Source organism: Corvus moneduloides, chromosome Z, assembly GCF_009650955.1.
Source record: "Corvus moneduloides isolate bCorMon1 chromosome Z, bCorMon1.pri, whole genome shotgun sequence".
Classification (NCBI taxonomy): Eukaryota; Metazoa; Chordata; class Aves; order Passeriformes; family Corvidae; genus Corvus; species Corvus moneduloides.
In genome coordinates, this window is record NC_045511.1 from 45,145,567 (window position 1) to 45,159,657 (window position 14,091).

The window sequence follows — 14,091 nt, forward strand, 5'->3', positions numbered from 1 at the left end:
CAGATGAACTAATGCTTGCCAGTGCTGTGCAAACTTTCTCTGACTGTGCTTTAGACATGCCATTCTCTGCACTGCTCGAGTGCTTAACATTGTGAAAGATGCAATAAGAAAAGTCCCCCAGGCCTTTATCAACTGAACTGTTAAAATGCAACACCAAACGTGCATTTACTCAAGAAGCAGTTGTGCTTTGATGAGGGATCAGAGTGAATGACTTCACATTAAGATCAGCTTTCCTAGGAGAAAAGATAGCAAACCCGATTCCAAGCCTTGCAGAACCAGAGCAAGAGCATCTTATGAAAAACACTTACTCCTGAAATACACCTAGGAGGAGTTCTCAAATGGATGGAATAGCCTCCATCCATGGGCTTCCTCCCACTTTAAAAACTGAGGAACTATATTTAGATGCTCTTGCTTTAGGAAGGCATCTTAGGCCATAAGGATTCCTGAAGAGCTTCTCATAGGCAATATCAAAGCAATATCAAAGTGGAAAGACCCCACTGTAAGTAAATAATAAATTTTAATGCTGGCTGCACAAACAAGGTCTGGAATATCCTTTCACATATGAGAGACAGTGCAAAACCTTTGCACAAGCTCCAGCTCATCCCTGGATTCCAACACCTCCTTTCCAGGGCAGTACCTCACCCCTTTCTGCACAGCCCGTCCTTTCACAAAGTGCACCTGTCCCATGAGGATCTCTGATACACTGCTGGCTGGCAGCAAACCCCCTTGCTGCACTTTGCTGGTCACTCACCATCGACTTGTCAGTGACCAACGCATTCCAAATGCTGGTCATTGCCTGTCGAATGCCCAGGTTGGGGTCAAACTGGTAACGGTAGAGCCGGGGAAGAAGCTGGGGCAAAAATGGAGCCAGCTGCTCTCCAGCCTTGGCAGCTATCACATTGAAACCAAAAGCTGCTCCCTGAAATGACAACAAAATAGTATTTGCTGAAACATTGCTCACTCCCTCAGTTATTGCTCAGTGGGCACACCACAGTCAGGGGCAAAGCTGACTGACATAGTTCAGATTTAGACCAAATCAAAAGGACTAGAATGGTACTAGAATTAGCCCATCCTCACTGCTACAGCACCACAGTGATCTCAAGCATACAATCACACTCAGCAGACAACATACTACTTCAAAACTTTCTTCCAACCTTTATTTCAAGATACTGATTGATCTCATTTGCAGAAGTAGTACTGGTGAATTAAAACTATGAAGATTTAAATATGTTCTTCCAAAAGAGATTCTTGGCAAAACTGGTGAGGGTGCGCCACTGCTTCCGTACAACTCTGCTGCTTTAGAAGAATTAGAATAACTTAGCAATCACTAAACCAAAACCAAAATAACTCCATCTTATTTCTAAAACCTGAAATTTCTGGGGAATATAATTTTGCATCTGTCTATATTTACTTTAAACTTAAATATTCTTTTATGATCTTTTCTTTCTTCAACACTATCAGTTCCACTGTCATTTCTAATACAGTGGAAATTATGCTTGCCTGTGAAGTCCCGTGGGATTTGGCAGGATAGCCCAAGAAGAAATTACTCAATGAAAGCAGTGCCTCTACTGACTTCATATTTTCTGACTTTCAGTGTCAAAAGCTGCCACTCAAAAGCCCCCACTAAAGACTTCACAGGACAGGATGTGTTGTTTGGGTTAATCTAGAAAACAGCAAGACACATTTTCAGTTACAACCACGAAAAGCAAGAAGTTGCAGAAAGTGTAAGGAAAAGTGAGGCATCGCCTGCAAGGCCCTGAACAGCATGCTCTGTCTAGCTCTTATTGGGGCTTTAGGGCACCTAAACTTCAACTTAAAAGATTCTGCAAATTCTATAAATGTCATAGGTTAGCAAGCCTAGTCTCGGAAGGGACGTCATTGCTAAGGGGTGCTTACAGTTTCCTCTGGGAACTGATAGAACCTATCAGCTGGCCAGTTTGAATATGGACAATTCTCTAAGCCACTTAAAGTTGTGATCACCTCTGTGATCCACATTTAAGAACAGGCAAACCTCCCCCCCCAAGCTCTCTCTCGTTTCCGGCGCTGGCACAGGTGGCTGCAGGGCCCGAGCAGGGCCCAGTGGGCCCGGCCAGGCCCTGCTTGGGCCAGGCCGGGCGGGGCCACGGCCATCCTGGAGCCGATGGACCTGTTCCAGCCGTGGAACCCCCCCACTGCCTTGCTGTGGGCAGCCGGAGCGGCTCGGCTCTCCCCCCTCTCCACTGCGATAAGAAAAATTCAACATTCCAGCTGCAAAGCTGCAAGGCCGAGGTGAGATTAACCCTTTTTATTGCTGTGAAGAGCTGAAAACCTGAAGGAAGAGAGAGAGGAGATGCTTAAAGCTGAAATTCTTTTGTGAAGCTATGATATATCAGAGTATCCCGTGGTAATTCCATGAAGATCTGGGGGGTGGAGTGTTCAACTCGTGAGCAAAAGCACCTGCGCTGAGATAGGCAGATGCTGACGCAGCTGTAATTTCATGAGAAGTTTGGACAGGGAGAGATGGAAGCAATGAGAACTTTTGCTCCAAACAGGAAAGGAGAAAACCTCAGTCCCTAGAGATGAATCAGATGAGGACTTTTGCTCCAAATGGGAAAGGAGAAAACCTCAGTCCCTAGAGATGCTCCCAGAGATAGTCCTAACGATGAAGATGAGGAAGACCCTTTGCTCCCAGGGAAGGAGAAGGGCCTCTGTTTTTGTTTCTGAACGGCTCAACCTTAAAATTGTACCCCAAAAAACTTCAAGAGTGGACCCTCGAAAGCAGTTGCGGGAAAAGCTGCAAGTCGGGGGAAAGGACTCACACGCAGGCAGAGAGACTCCTCTTCCTAAATGGACTGAACAATATTTGGAAGTGGGCGGCTGTCTCGTTGTGATACTGTTTTCATAGCATGAGCAAGAAGAGACTTCTCTCTCTAAATGGACTGAACAAGGTTATTATGGAAGTGGTAAACAGACTGAACATCTTAAGGGTTGTCTTTGAACATTGTCAGTGGGAGAAGGGAGGAAGGTGGGGAGAGGAGGGGAGTTCTGAAGGTGGTATAATTTTTTTTTTTTTCTTCTTTTAGGTCTGTTAATAAACTTCTTTATATTCTTTCAAGTTTGGTGCCTGTTTTGCATTTCTCCTAATTCTCATCTCACAGCAGATAAACAGTAATGAGTATTTTGGACCAAACCACTACACTAAATTGGTGTTTCCGCCTGGTTACAAACCGAACCCGCGACAATAAATAACAAAGGTCAACCCACATCTTCTGAGTGGATTTTCTTGACTAATCCTGGCTGGAGAAATTCCACGAAGGTCAGAAACTTCACTATGCTCCTGTGCTTTTGAAGTCACAGTGCAAAGAGGGAGGTCTTGAGAGATGTACTGAGTTGTCAAATTCTGGATGAAAGTTAAAGCTGGGACTTGGTTTTTGCACTAGGTGGTGTTGTCAGAGACTCAAAACAAGTTCTTTCATGCTTTTGTAAAGCCAGTGAAAAGAGTACCCGCATCAGAGCTCTGAATAGTACACTTAAATGTTCAAACTTACGACGCTCCTTTTTCTACCTGGAAGTGGATACAATAGTATTTTGGCTTTGCTAAAGCTCCCAGATGGTTTAAAGTATCAAAACTTGAGTTTAAAAGGGATACTTTTGACAACAGTGCTTTTTAGCAACTTGTTGCTGATTACTTTTTGCTGTACCTCTTCAGATAGCAAAGATCACTTTCTCTGGCATCCAAAAATTCAACCAGTTTTGAAAATATGGTCACTGTTTGAACACATTAAGGACTGTCTTTCTAAGCACACTCAAAAAATAAAAGGATCTCAGTTGATTCAGAGGCAAATGCAGGATTATGTGAACACTCTGATACTGAAGTTTTGTTATAAGAATTTCAAGTAACCCTAAATTTTTTCCTCAGGCTGCTAAATTTGCCTTGGACTGATACCAAAGCATCAATGCCCTCCACATGCAGCTCTCCATAAATCATATAACCAGAAATAGGGAAATGCAGTTTTGTTTCCAGAGTTCACAGTGGGAATGGAAGTCACATGAAAGCAGAGCATTACCTTCCGAGAATTCCACATGGCATGATGGTTGGCCAGATTCATGAATTTGTACACCAGGTCTGGCTGATTGAGGTCACTAGCCAGTGAACAAAGCTCCTTGTAGGTAGAAAGACCTTGACTTTGAAAAGCAGAAGGGAAATCAGTGTTACTACTTTTAGGTACACAAAAGATATAAAACCTAAATCTATTTTCAGTTCACACCCTAAAGCAGGCAGAGAAAGGTGGGCAGCACATTTGTATCACATGGAATTAAGTAACTTAGAGAACAAGAAGGAACAAAAAGTTCAGGAAGCAGATTTTTAAGGGAATTCTGTTTCAGCACGACTCTCTCTGTCATTGAGACTGTAAGCAAACTTACCCATCTGGGGTTTTACTCAGACCTCCCTGAAATACCACAGTTTCTCCAGTCATCTCATGTTTGGCTCTGATAGAAAAGAGGTCCACTATTAGCATTACACTTGAATACACTGCACACTATGGAACAGATAGTTTTGCTTTATTAACTCAGTAACTTCACAAGTTGTTTCAGTTCCAATCCCACAAAAAACAAACAGGTGTGCAAAGCTACAACACACTGCAAAGAATGTGACTAACCTTTATCATTTTAACAATAAGGAGACATTACAGCAAGTGAGAGTTTTGCTGTGCAGTCAGAAGGTAGAAAGACAAAATACAGAATGATGGCTTTTTAGTTCTGCCCACACATGAGCCATATAATGGACAACAAATCTCTACACCAAAAAAATACCATTTCCATTCAGCGTATTTCTTCCTGCTTACCACCACTGAATCCCTACACTCCAAGCCTAGGTCTTTATCAGTCAGCAGCCAAACCCACACCAGGTTAGACAGCAGAAGTCTATTAAAGAGCATTTCCAACACTGACCAATATAATCTCTAGCTGTGAGTCTTGTAAGACCACTATTTTTCACACTAAAGCTGACAAGCGATCATTAACACCACTTCCTTAGCAAAAGGTACTTTTCAGCACAAGCAAGTCCCCACTTCTGCAACATTCACAATGTGCAGACCTGCTGCAAGTGGTAATTGTTCTCTGCAATTACACAATGCAGCAAGTAGTAAATCTAACCAAATCCCAACTCATTTGAACTGCTTGAATCAGGACTGACACATTATTTTGAAGCTTTGTTGAATAGAACAAAACCAGAACAACTTCAGCCACAAAATACTCTAAGCTGAAATAAGAAATTCCTCAGTTTGACTCTCTGAGAATGGATATTGGCTTGCCCTTGGCCCCAAAACATCTATTTCTGCACAAAAAAAGGGCACATTTTTATTCTCATCACACACAACTCAGAGCACTCCCTCACTGGGTTCTCAGTTCACTGTACCTTTTCCCAGTCATAAGGGTATCAACGAGCGTAGTGACTAGCTCTTGCTGATCCTGTTCACTTCCTAGTTCATATATCAGCCCAAGACCTTTTGAAGCAACATCTTGACTAAGCTCTGCAAGAGATTTTACGGAGTAAAATTCAAGATAAGCACATAAATTAGCAGTACACAAATTTCAATAGCAAGGTTCGACCAAAATCAGGGCGTAGCAAACACAGCTCTGTGCTGCGCTTCACTGCTCTCCATTTCAGTGCAGATCTAGTCTGTCAAGACAACAAAGTTTGTGTTTTGAAGCAGCAATTTGTTCTGAAGGCACAAACCAAATCAAATTAGGTTACATCTTCACATAAGTATTGTTACTGCAAGTTTTGGAACAGCAAGAAGAGTTCCAAGAGCCATAGGTATTCTGACAACTAGTGGCACCTGAAATCATTCATGGTAATACTCTCTTCAGCTTCAGGGAGCTTTGCATAGGCTGCTGGACGCCACTCTTTCCACTAGGTGCCATGGGTAGTGCTGTAAGCCAAAATGTGCTAGCTTGAAGAGGCCTCAGAGTTCCTGAACATGCAGTTTCTGTTCATGTTCATCCTGCTGCCCATAACAGAGCACAAGTAATACCACTTCTGCTACTACAGTCTGAAGGGGCAAATGCAGTGTGCTTTTTAGCAAAACACACAAAAAAGCTGTGCTTCTTATGTGATGCCTAGAAATCACTCCTATTAATGTAAGAAATGGGAAGTTTCTACAGTCATCTTTTAACGCTGACTGAGTGTAGTTGACTTTCTGCCTGTTCCAAGATTCCCTCCAGTCTGATGGATACACACCAAAATACACAATTCTTAAGATACAATAGTACTTACCATCACTATCTGACAGAATTGAAACAAACGCACTCTGAATATCCTTGAGATGAGACTGTAAGATGAGAAAAAAGGACATTATTTTGGATACTTTGTTTAGTCTCCAGGCAAGTTTCTAACAGGTAAACAGAGGCTACTGTATCAATGGAGTTGCCTATTTGAGCTACACCTACGACAAGAACTGCCCTTTTTTCCAGACACACAAGTAGCAGCCTGACTGCCACTCACAGAAGATAACAATTAATTGTCCAGCCCACCATATACATATTCCATGCCATTAGTAAACCACATATTTTATTTTCTTTGTTTAATACAAAGCAGCAATGCATCATAAATCTGGCTTGCAGCCAGACGGGGCTTTCTTCATCCCTCACCTGGTGAGTTTTACCACCTTCCTACAAGGCGCACTGTTAGATGAGTGCAGTACGTGACAGTGTTTTATATGTAACAGCTTACATTCGCAAAGCAGCTTGTCCCAAAGCTCTTTATCAATACTGGGAGAGCATAAAATGGTTACTTGGTGCTATCACAGTGAATAGTACCTCTATGCAGATAGAGGACACTTTGGTTGAGAATGTTTTATTTAGTCCTTGTATAGGACTTTCCACATTCCCTCATTACAGACAAGCACTTGAAATACAAGGTTCCTGAAGCGTACCAAAAAAACCACAGTACCTGAAGCACCTAACTGCTCCTAGGTACCAAAGTTGTGATAAACACCATGAAACAAATTAGTTCAGTTGTTCTCCTCCTTCCCCTCCTAGACCTCTCTTAAATATTTTCCAAATATAAATCCTAAACACTATACAGATAGCAATCTCTTCTTCCCAAGGGAAGATGTACTGCTACTGCATCTTATAAAAGCTATTTACACTGAGGTTACTCTGACTTGGATGCAAGTCAGATGTTTACAAAGGTGACAAACACCCTTGTACATCTGCCAGATAATCTGTTCCTCTAGAAACAAAAGACAGGCCATGTCTCAAAAAGACCTCAGTAAGGACTGCACCAGCATGGGCAGAAAAGAGGCAGTAGAAGTGAAGGGGAAGGAAGGGACAGAAACAAGGTGAGAAGCAAAAACTAGGGGCAAGGAGCCAGTGCTAGGAAAAGGTATATTTCTTACCTTAATTGCTTTGTGGGCGCTCAGCTTCTTCACCAATGACAGAAGCCAGATGCAAGCTGCCTGCCTAACATGTGGGTTGGGACTGATGATGTGCTTATTCAAAATAAGGTCTAGGACCCAGGGAACCACGTCATTCACTTTCAAATCTATATGAAAAAAAATAAAGGTGCAGGGGAGGAGCTTTGAGAATCACCCATTTTAATATCAAAATAACGAAAAACCTAATAAACCCGAAAGTACTCAGGTGACACCTTTATCTCTGCTTATCTAGGAAGTCACTGGAGTCACTGGGAAAATAACAATAGTAGAACAAATAATAGAAGTACAGAGTCCTAAACCTTCATGAACATGTTTCAGAGCCTGTGGCCAAGAACATTCACGTTGCCTAAGACTCAGGGCACTATTTTTCTTTTTCTGTTAGGACTCAAAATCTCTGGAGCAATGGCAAGCCTTAATTTCTACCACATGCTCAGCTTTGTGTACACTAGACATCTAAGACCACTCTCACAAAATTAAAATGTGTTTGCAGGTCTGAGGCTGATATTTACAGTTGCCTGATTTGAAGTTAGCACTTTGTCACACTTGTATTTCAATGGGTACAAAATCTTAGTACTTAAATAAAATTTCTGCATTTATTGCATGTAAATTTCACTTAATTGTATCACTTGAAGTTGTTGGGAAAAACTTGCAATTTGATTTTATAACCTTATTTTCCTGTTCAGGCTTCAAAATGGTATTTTAAAAGATTTGTGTATTAAAACTCAAAACTAACTCAACACAGCAAACAAAAAAGAAAAAGCCAAATACGGAGTCAAGTGGCAATGAATTACATAAGAAGCTATTTAAACAGGCCATGAAATAAAGACTTCTGCCTTCTGAGCAGATGGATGTGACGAGGTAAAACAACCTGTATATAACCACAAACACAAAACCTCTCTTGCATGTACTGTTATAAATCAAACACCACAGAAATGAAGCTATGGAGCCCAGTGTTAGTCCAGACATTTCCCAACCCAGCCCCTACATTAGGAAGGCGTACCTGAAGGAGGGATATATTCCTCCTCTGTGACCGTCCATGCATCCCGTGCAGCCACCGAGCTGGTTCCAACAGCAGCACTAGTAATAGCTTCACCAACAGTGAACTGCAGTTCTATCTGTTTGGCCTGAAAAACACATCAGAGCATCACTGACAGTACTAACTAAACACACACCAAAACCACAGTCTGTTTCCCTGTCCAAATGTTCAGCACCAATTTACAGCAAGATCACTCTTCTGGTGGCACCTCAGACCCACTGAAGTTGATGGAAAAGGAGGAGATGCCAAACTGTCTGAATTGAATGATGAAAGCTAAAATTTCCACACTTTTTTTAAAGGATACCTTTGACAAAGTATTTACTAGTCTCTGCAGAGGTTCAACTTGGTGAAAAGAAAGAATTCGACAGAATGAAAATAAAACCAAGTTAAAATGATGCTGATAGTGATTAGTGAAAATTACTATGGCTTTATTATATAGGTAGTATTGAAAGAATTTCCTGTTGATATCTTAAAAGACGCAGAAATCTTGTTCACATTAAAAGGATTCAGACAGTACTTGCTTTGCTTCACTGTCCTCCTCACACTATTCTCTGAGCCTTCAGGAACAGGATATATACCACTTTTTTGTCATTATTTATGATTAATTTTATGTTGTAAGAACTGGTTTCCATAACTTCTGAGGACCTTCTAGATCGCTTTCCTTATGCTCTAGAAGCACAAAATGCTCAGGCACTTGGTGAATTAAGCCCTTAGCATCCTGCAATCTAAGATAAATAGTTTTTTTTCAAGTACACCTTTTACAAAGAAAGTTGTAATGTCCCCATGCAGTTACAGGAGAAAAACACTGCACTCAGAAACATCTTTTGAAGTTTGGGTACACAGTATTCTCAGTACTCTTAGTATTCTAAGTATAGTGATAGGACAAGTGGTTAATGGCTTCAAACTGAGAGTAGGTTTCAATGAGCTATTAGGAAGAAATTCTTTACTGTGAAGGTGGTGAGGCACTGGAAGAGGTCGCCCATGGATGTGCCAACCCTGGCAGTGTTCAAGGTCAGGTTGGATGGGGCTTTGAGCGACTTGGTCTAGTGTGAAGTGTCCCCACCCACAGCAGAGGGGTTGGAACTAGATCATCTTTAAGATCCGTTTCAAACCAAACCATCCTATAATTCCATGGTTCTTGCTTGTTTGATCACATCAGATTGGAGGACTCAGCAAAGCATGCCTGATACTCAACAGCCACTTCTACAATGCAGAATCCTATGTCAGTATCAGCAAGGAAGAAAGGTAAAACAAGCTGTAAATGCAGAACACTAAAAAAGCTCCTTTTATGTAATTTTGTTAACTGGCATCCTGCAGTATGTATAGAAGCTCTGAGGTACTGTAAAGAATGTAGTGCACTGCAATGATACATACAGATGGATAAGAGATACATATATTCCTACAAGCTTCTAATTCAAGTGAGTCATATCAGCTGATGAAGTCCAGATAAAGGTGTATTTATATTACCTACTGCCAGGGTACCTTTGAAGGCCAAAGTATAGGCCTAAGGCTTCATTAATGTAAGCTCTGGAGAATTTATATATACAGTGTGCAAAAAAAAATCCATAAGCCTCCTGAAGGAGAATGAGTATTTGTCTCAGACTGAGGCAGACACCTGGACTAGCAAGTTTTTAAACTGTGGCATAAAACATTTTACCAGCCCAAAGTCTACCTCTGCTCTCTATTTAAAGGCAGTTTTAAAAAACCCAGAGGCACTATTACAAAAAGATGACTCCCTTTGTAAACCTGGCTCTAGACTACATAAAAAGTATCCAAAGAGAAATACTCACTGCAATATAAAGGATAATACATTGATAGTGTCTCACCTCCACAGAATCCATTAAACCCTGCAGCAGCAGCTTCTGGTGGGGAAAATCTTCATCTCCCACTGGAAAGTAACCTAGTGTTTGTATTGCTCGTTCCTTCATCTTAAATATAAATGAAAAATAACACCATCATATAACCTTTCTGTAAATCCAGAAGATGCACTTTAAACCCACTATTTCTCATCCTTACTGAAGTTTCATTCAAGGTATCAGAAGTACATGCAAGCAGCTTAGATCAATCAGTGCACCCCTTTTCCAAAGCAGATCAGAACAAATGCCCTGTTACCTTTGAGAATTATTTGCAGGCAAAAGAAGATACTCCCATTTTTCTTGAATTAAAATTAAGACCATTCATATTTTCATCCCTTAAGCCCCTACTTATGACTACAGAAAGCACAAGTGATCAGTGCAATATTAGAAAGACCCTGACCCTAACCAACTCACTAAAGCCAACAAAAAGCCTAATTCCTTTGAAAAACAAGGCTGAGTTCAGCAGATAATATATATACCTAATGAGCATTCAAGAAATGAACAGGAATCATAACAACACTACAAAAATCTTGCCTTATTTGTTTCCTTGCTGGAAGGGATTCTGGACAATAAGTTTTCAACAAGTTGCAACTTTGTAAATCCTGTTCCTTCGTTGGGAATTGGCAAGGGGCCATTCCTGCCAATCTCCCCAAGAGCCGTACAAGCACCCACCACAAGGAAGGGAGAGGTGCTGTCCAGAAAAGAACCTACAGGAAAAAGCAAGCCAGGATGACTCAAGTTTTGTATTATTATTATTATTATTATTATTATTATTTAGCAGTGGGCAGGCACTTGTATTTTACCCATGCACGTAGCAAAGCATTTATCTCCTCTACAGCTGGTAGGAAGCAGTATGCTAGAAAAAAATCAAAATGAAAGGAGACACTGAGAGGAATCTAGGCAACAACACTACTGATTGTGTTGGTCTGCATGTGCTGTGTTGGTGTGCATGTTACAAAGTCCACCTAGGTTTTGCTGAAATGTACATACATCTAATCAGATTACATTCTTACAGGCTGTAAATTCTATCACAAAAATTGAACTCAACATTACACTATCTGTGGGCTGAGTATCTCAGAAAAATCCTTAGTTTGGGGTAGATTTAAAAAAAACAAACTGTTACACGCAGCAAAGTCTTAGGCAGAAAGTTACCTATTGTCTCTGTTGTCGACTTTATAAGTTGTTCTTGTTCCGGCATGACTGCAGTATTTGGTTGATCTGTGTCATGTAGCTCCATTGTTCTGATTTTCCCTTTGGCCAAGTACCTTCCTACTGTAAATCCCAAAGCCAGCAAGGATCCATGCTGGACCTCCGGGCTCTACAGACAACACCAACAGTGCAAAAAGTAAGTAACACTTTGCACAAAGCACTGATTTAAAAACACATACGGATGGACAAGCCAGATCAGAAGGCACCCAGAAGAATGCAGAGCTCTAACACATAATAAAACAACAGAGAGTTTGATATTGTTAGTACTCTCTGATGAATGGAGTTCTTTTAAGATTAATTAACTAAACTTAAAAAGAGATTTAGGAGCACAGATTATGATTTATCACCAGCACTCACATGCCTAAAGCTACAATTTGGTAGCTAGACTTAAAAAAACCAAAACAAACACACTCTAATAACCAGACATACTCAGACTAAGGGGACAAAACACACTCTTTGGTAAAAAGCACTAGAGGGTAATTGCACTAGATTTGCATTGCTAAGAATGAGAACACACCTGGCCTATAATGAAGGCAATGCCTCTACAGTTTGGCAGGCCACAAATGGTGAAACCTAATTAATACAATTAAATGTCAAAACCACCAATTTCTCCAATGCTGATTTGGAGAACTGGAACTATTTAATGACCATGGTTATTTCTACAACTGAATTCGAGCAAAAGGTTTTGTGGAGAAACAAGGCTGTGAGACTGAAATGCTACCTAACTGAAAAACAAAACAAAGGGAAGGGTGCAGGGGCTTAAGCTTGGGTTAGTTCATATCTCTTGTTTTTTAACACTACAAAAAGTTGCACCAGTGCAATTGTGCTGCCAGAATGGGATCCTCAACCTAGCTTGGCCACCAGGGACCATTCCTTGATATGGTCTCACTGCACCAAAGCCCGCAGAAGATGGGCCCTTCCCCTATCTCCACTTTCGCTATCCATTCACATTGCAGTCCTTACTGAGACACTAGGATCACCACCACTCCTAGCTGTACAGATTCAAGTGGTTTTGTACAGTAGCAGAAAGTCAGAGCTCTTCCTGACTCAGACTCACAAAGGCATGGGAACACCCTGCTTTTTTTTCCTTTCACAGTTCACATGGGTGTGTGGGGCTGAAAGCAGCAGTGGTGGATTGGGACTCATCTGTACTGGCTTCATGTCTGCAGGAGGTGTGCCCTACACAAAACTGAGCAATGACATGGCTTTGGCTCACAGGCAGAGCCTTCACAGATTCGAAATAAATCAGGTTTTTCAACTACAACATAAGGCAAACAGCGCCTCTTGTCAGCCTGTTACCTGCAATGTAAAATGGTGGCGCTTTAAGTCCTTCAGAGAGAGTGATACAAAACCATTTTGGGGAAACAGAACCTAGAAATGCTACTCCTTTCCCTCCCTTGCAGGATTCAAGACACACCAGCACAGAAACCTGACAAATTTGTTTTCAGGACTCCTTTTCCATGCTTGCAGGGGCAAAAGAGAGAAATAAGGATAAGCTGAGGCAGGCAAATCCAGCATGTAAAGACACAGCTGCGGAGGTCTGCTGAGCAGCCCATGTGGGGTGAGAGGGAAGAAGGCACAGCCCTCACACAGCACAAGACCTTGAGCCGTTGAGGACCCAGGAAGCGACTATGGCTCAGGAGGGGATGAGTTGAACACTTAAGAGGTTAAAAATATTCTCAGTTCTGTGGGTATCTACGTATGCTCAAGAATAAGGGACTGGTAAACAGTGTGAGGTAGGTAGTGTGATCCATTACCATTCAACAGGATGTGGCTATTTAGCTGGTTAAAACTGGTTAAATACATGATTGTGTTTTGCTTGGGACATACCTCCAGGAAATCCTCCTACTGACCTTAACAACAGCTTCAGGGATTAATTTATTTAAAGATCAGTCGCACTCACCTACAACAAAAAATCCCTTCTCACCATCCAACTGGAAGTCAGTTAATTTTACATCCAGATTAAGGTTAATACATCCTGGACACGTGGTGAGATTCAAATATCCTATCAGTTACATGACATGAGAAAAAACAAGAAGTAGACAAAGGAAGGTAGTTACATGGCTGTCTTTTGTCATCTTGATCAGCTGCTCCAAGGACACCCTAAGCTCATCTCCAGACATGGTAGACAGCACTACAGAATAAAACAGGGCTGCAAGCTCACGCATTTCCTCTTTGTTAGTGTTCATCAGGTTCTGTGGGAGTTTAAAAAAAAAACAAACCATGAAATATGGAAGCAGCTTCTTACCCAGTCTGTTCATAAAGAGTTTCAATATATAAAGAAAGTTCTCATGGAGATACATAAATAGTTCTTAACTCAGAAACCACTCTTTAAACAGCATTATCACTTATTAAGAAACAAAGCCCTCAATTCAACAAAGCATTCATTTTGCATTTTGTAGGAAGAAAACCACTAGCCACAAGAGGGCCACCCACCAGTTCCATGTCAAAACACACAGATCAAATTCCTGGCCAAATTTTGTCTTCAGCTAAGAGCTTCCAGGTTTTGCACTCATACTATGCTAAAAAACCCCACACCCTGAACCACTGTTTTTTCTGAGCTGCTGGA

The 14,091-nt window shown here is 41.3% G+C and overlaps 1 protein-coding gene across 3 annotated transcripts in view; it reads right to left on the reverse strand.

Moving 5' to 3' along the window:
- ECPAS (Ecm29 proteasome adaptor and scaffold) overlaps positions 1 to 14,091 on the reverse strand; it is a 61,725-nt gene that overhangs the window by 17,534 nt on the left and 30,100 nt on the right. For all 3 annotated transcript variants that reach the window (XM_032095743.1, XM_032095742.1, XM_032095744.1), the window contains 11 exons: positions 13,583 to 13,717; positions 11,466 to 11,631; positions 10,848 to 11,020; positions 10,284 to 10,385; positions 8,422 to 8,545; positions 7,383 to 7,528; positions 6,260 to 6,314; positions 5,399 to 5,513; positions 4,405 to 4,470; positions 4,047 to 4,164; positions 752 to 919 (listed from right to left, as the gene is read on the reverse strand). In XM_032095743.1, coding sequence (XP_031951634.1) covers positions 752 to 919; positions 4,047 to 4,164; positions 4,405 to 4,470; positions 5,399 to 5,513; positions 6,260 to 6,314; positions 7,383 to 7,528; positions 8,422 to 8,545; positions 10,284 to 10,385; positions 10,848 to 11,020; positions 11,466 to 11,631; positions 13,583 to 13,717 — 1,368 coding nt within the window. The remainder of the gene's footprint in view (positions 1 to 751; positions 920 to 4,046; positions 4,165 to 4,404; positions 4,471 to 5,398; positions 5,514 to 6,259; positions 6,315 to 7,382; positions 7,529 to 8,421; positions 8,546 to 10,283; positions 10,386 to 10,847; positions 11,021 to 11,465; positions 11,632 to 13,582; positions 13,718 to 14,091) is intronic.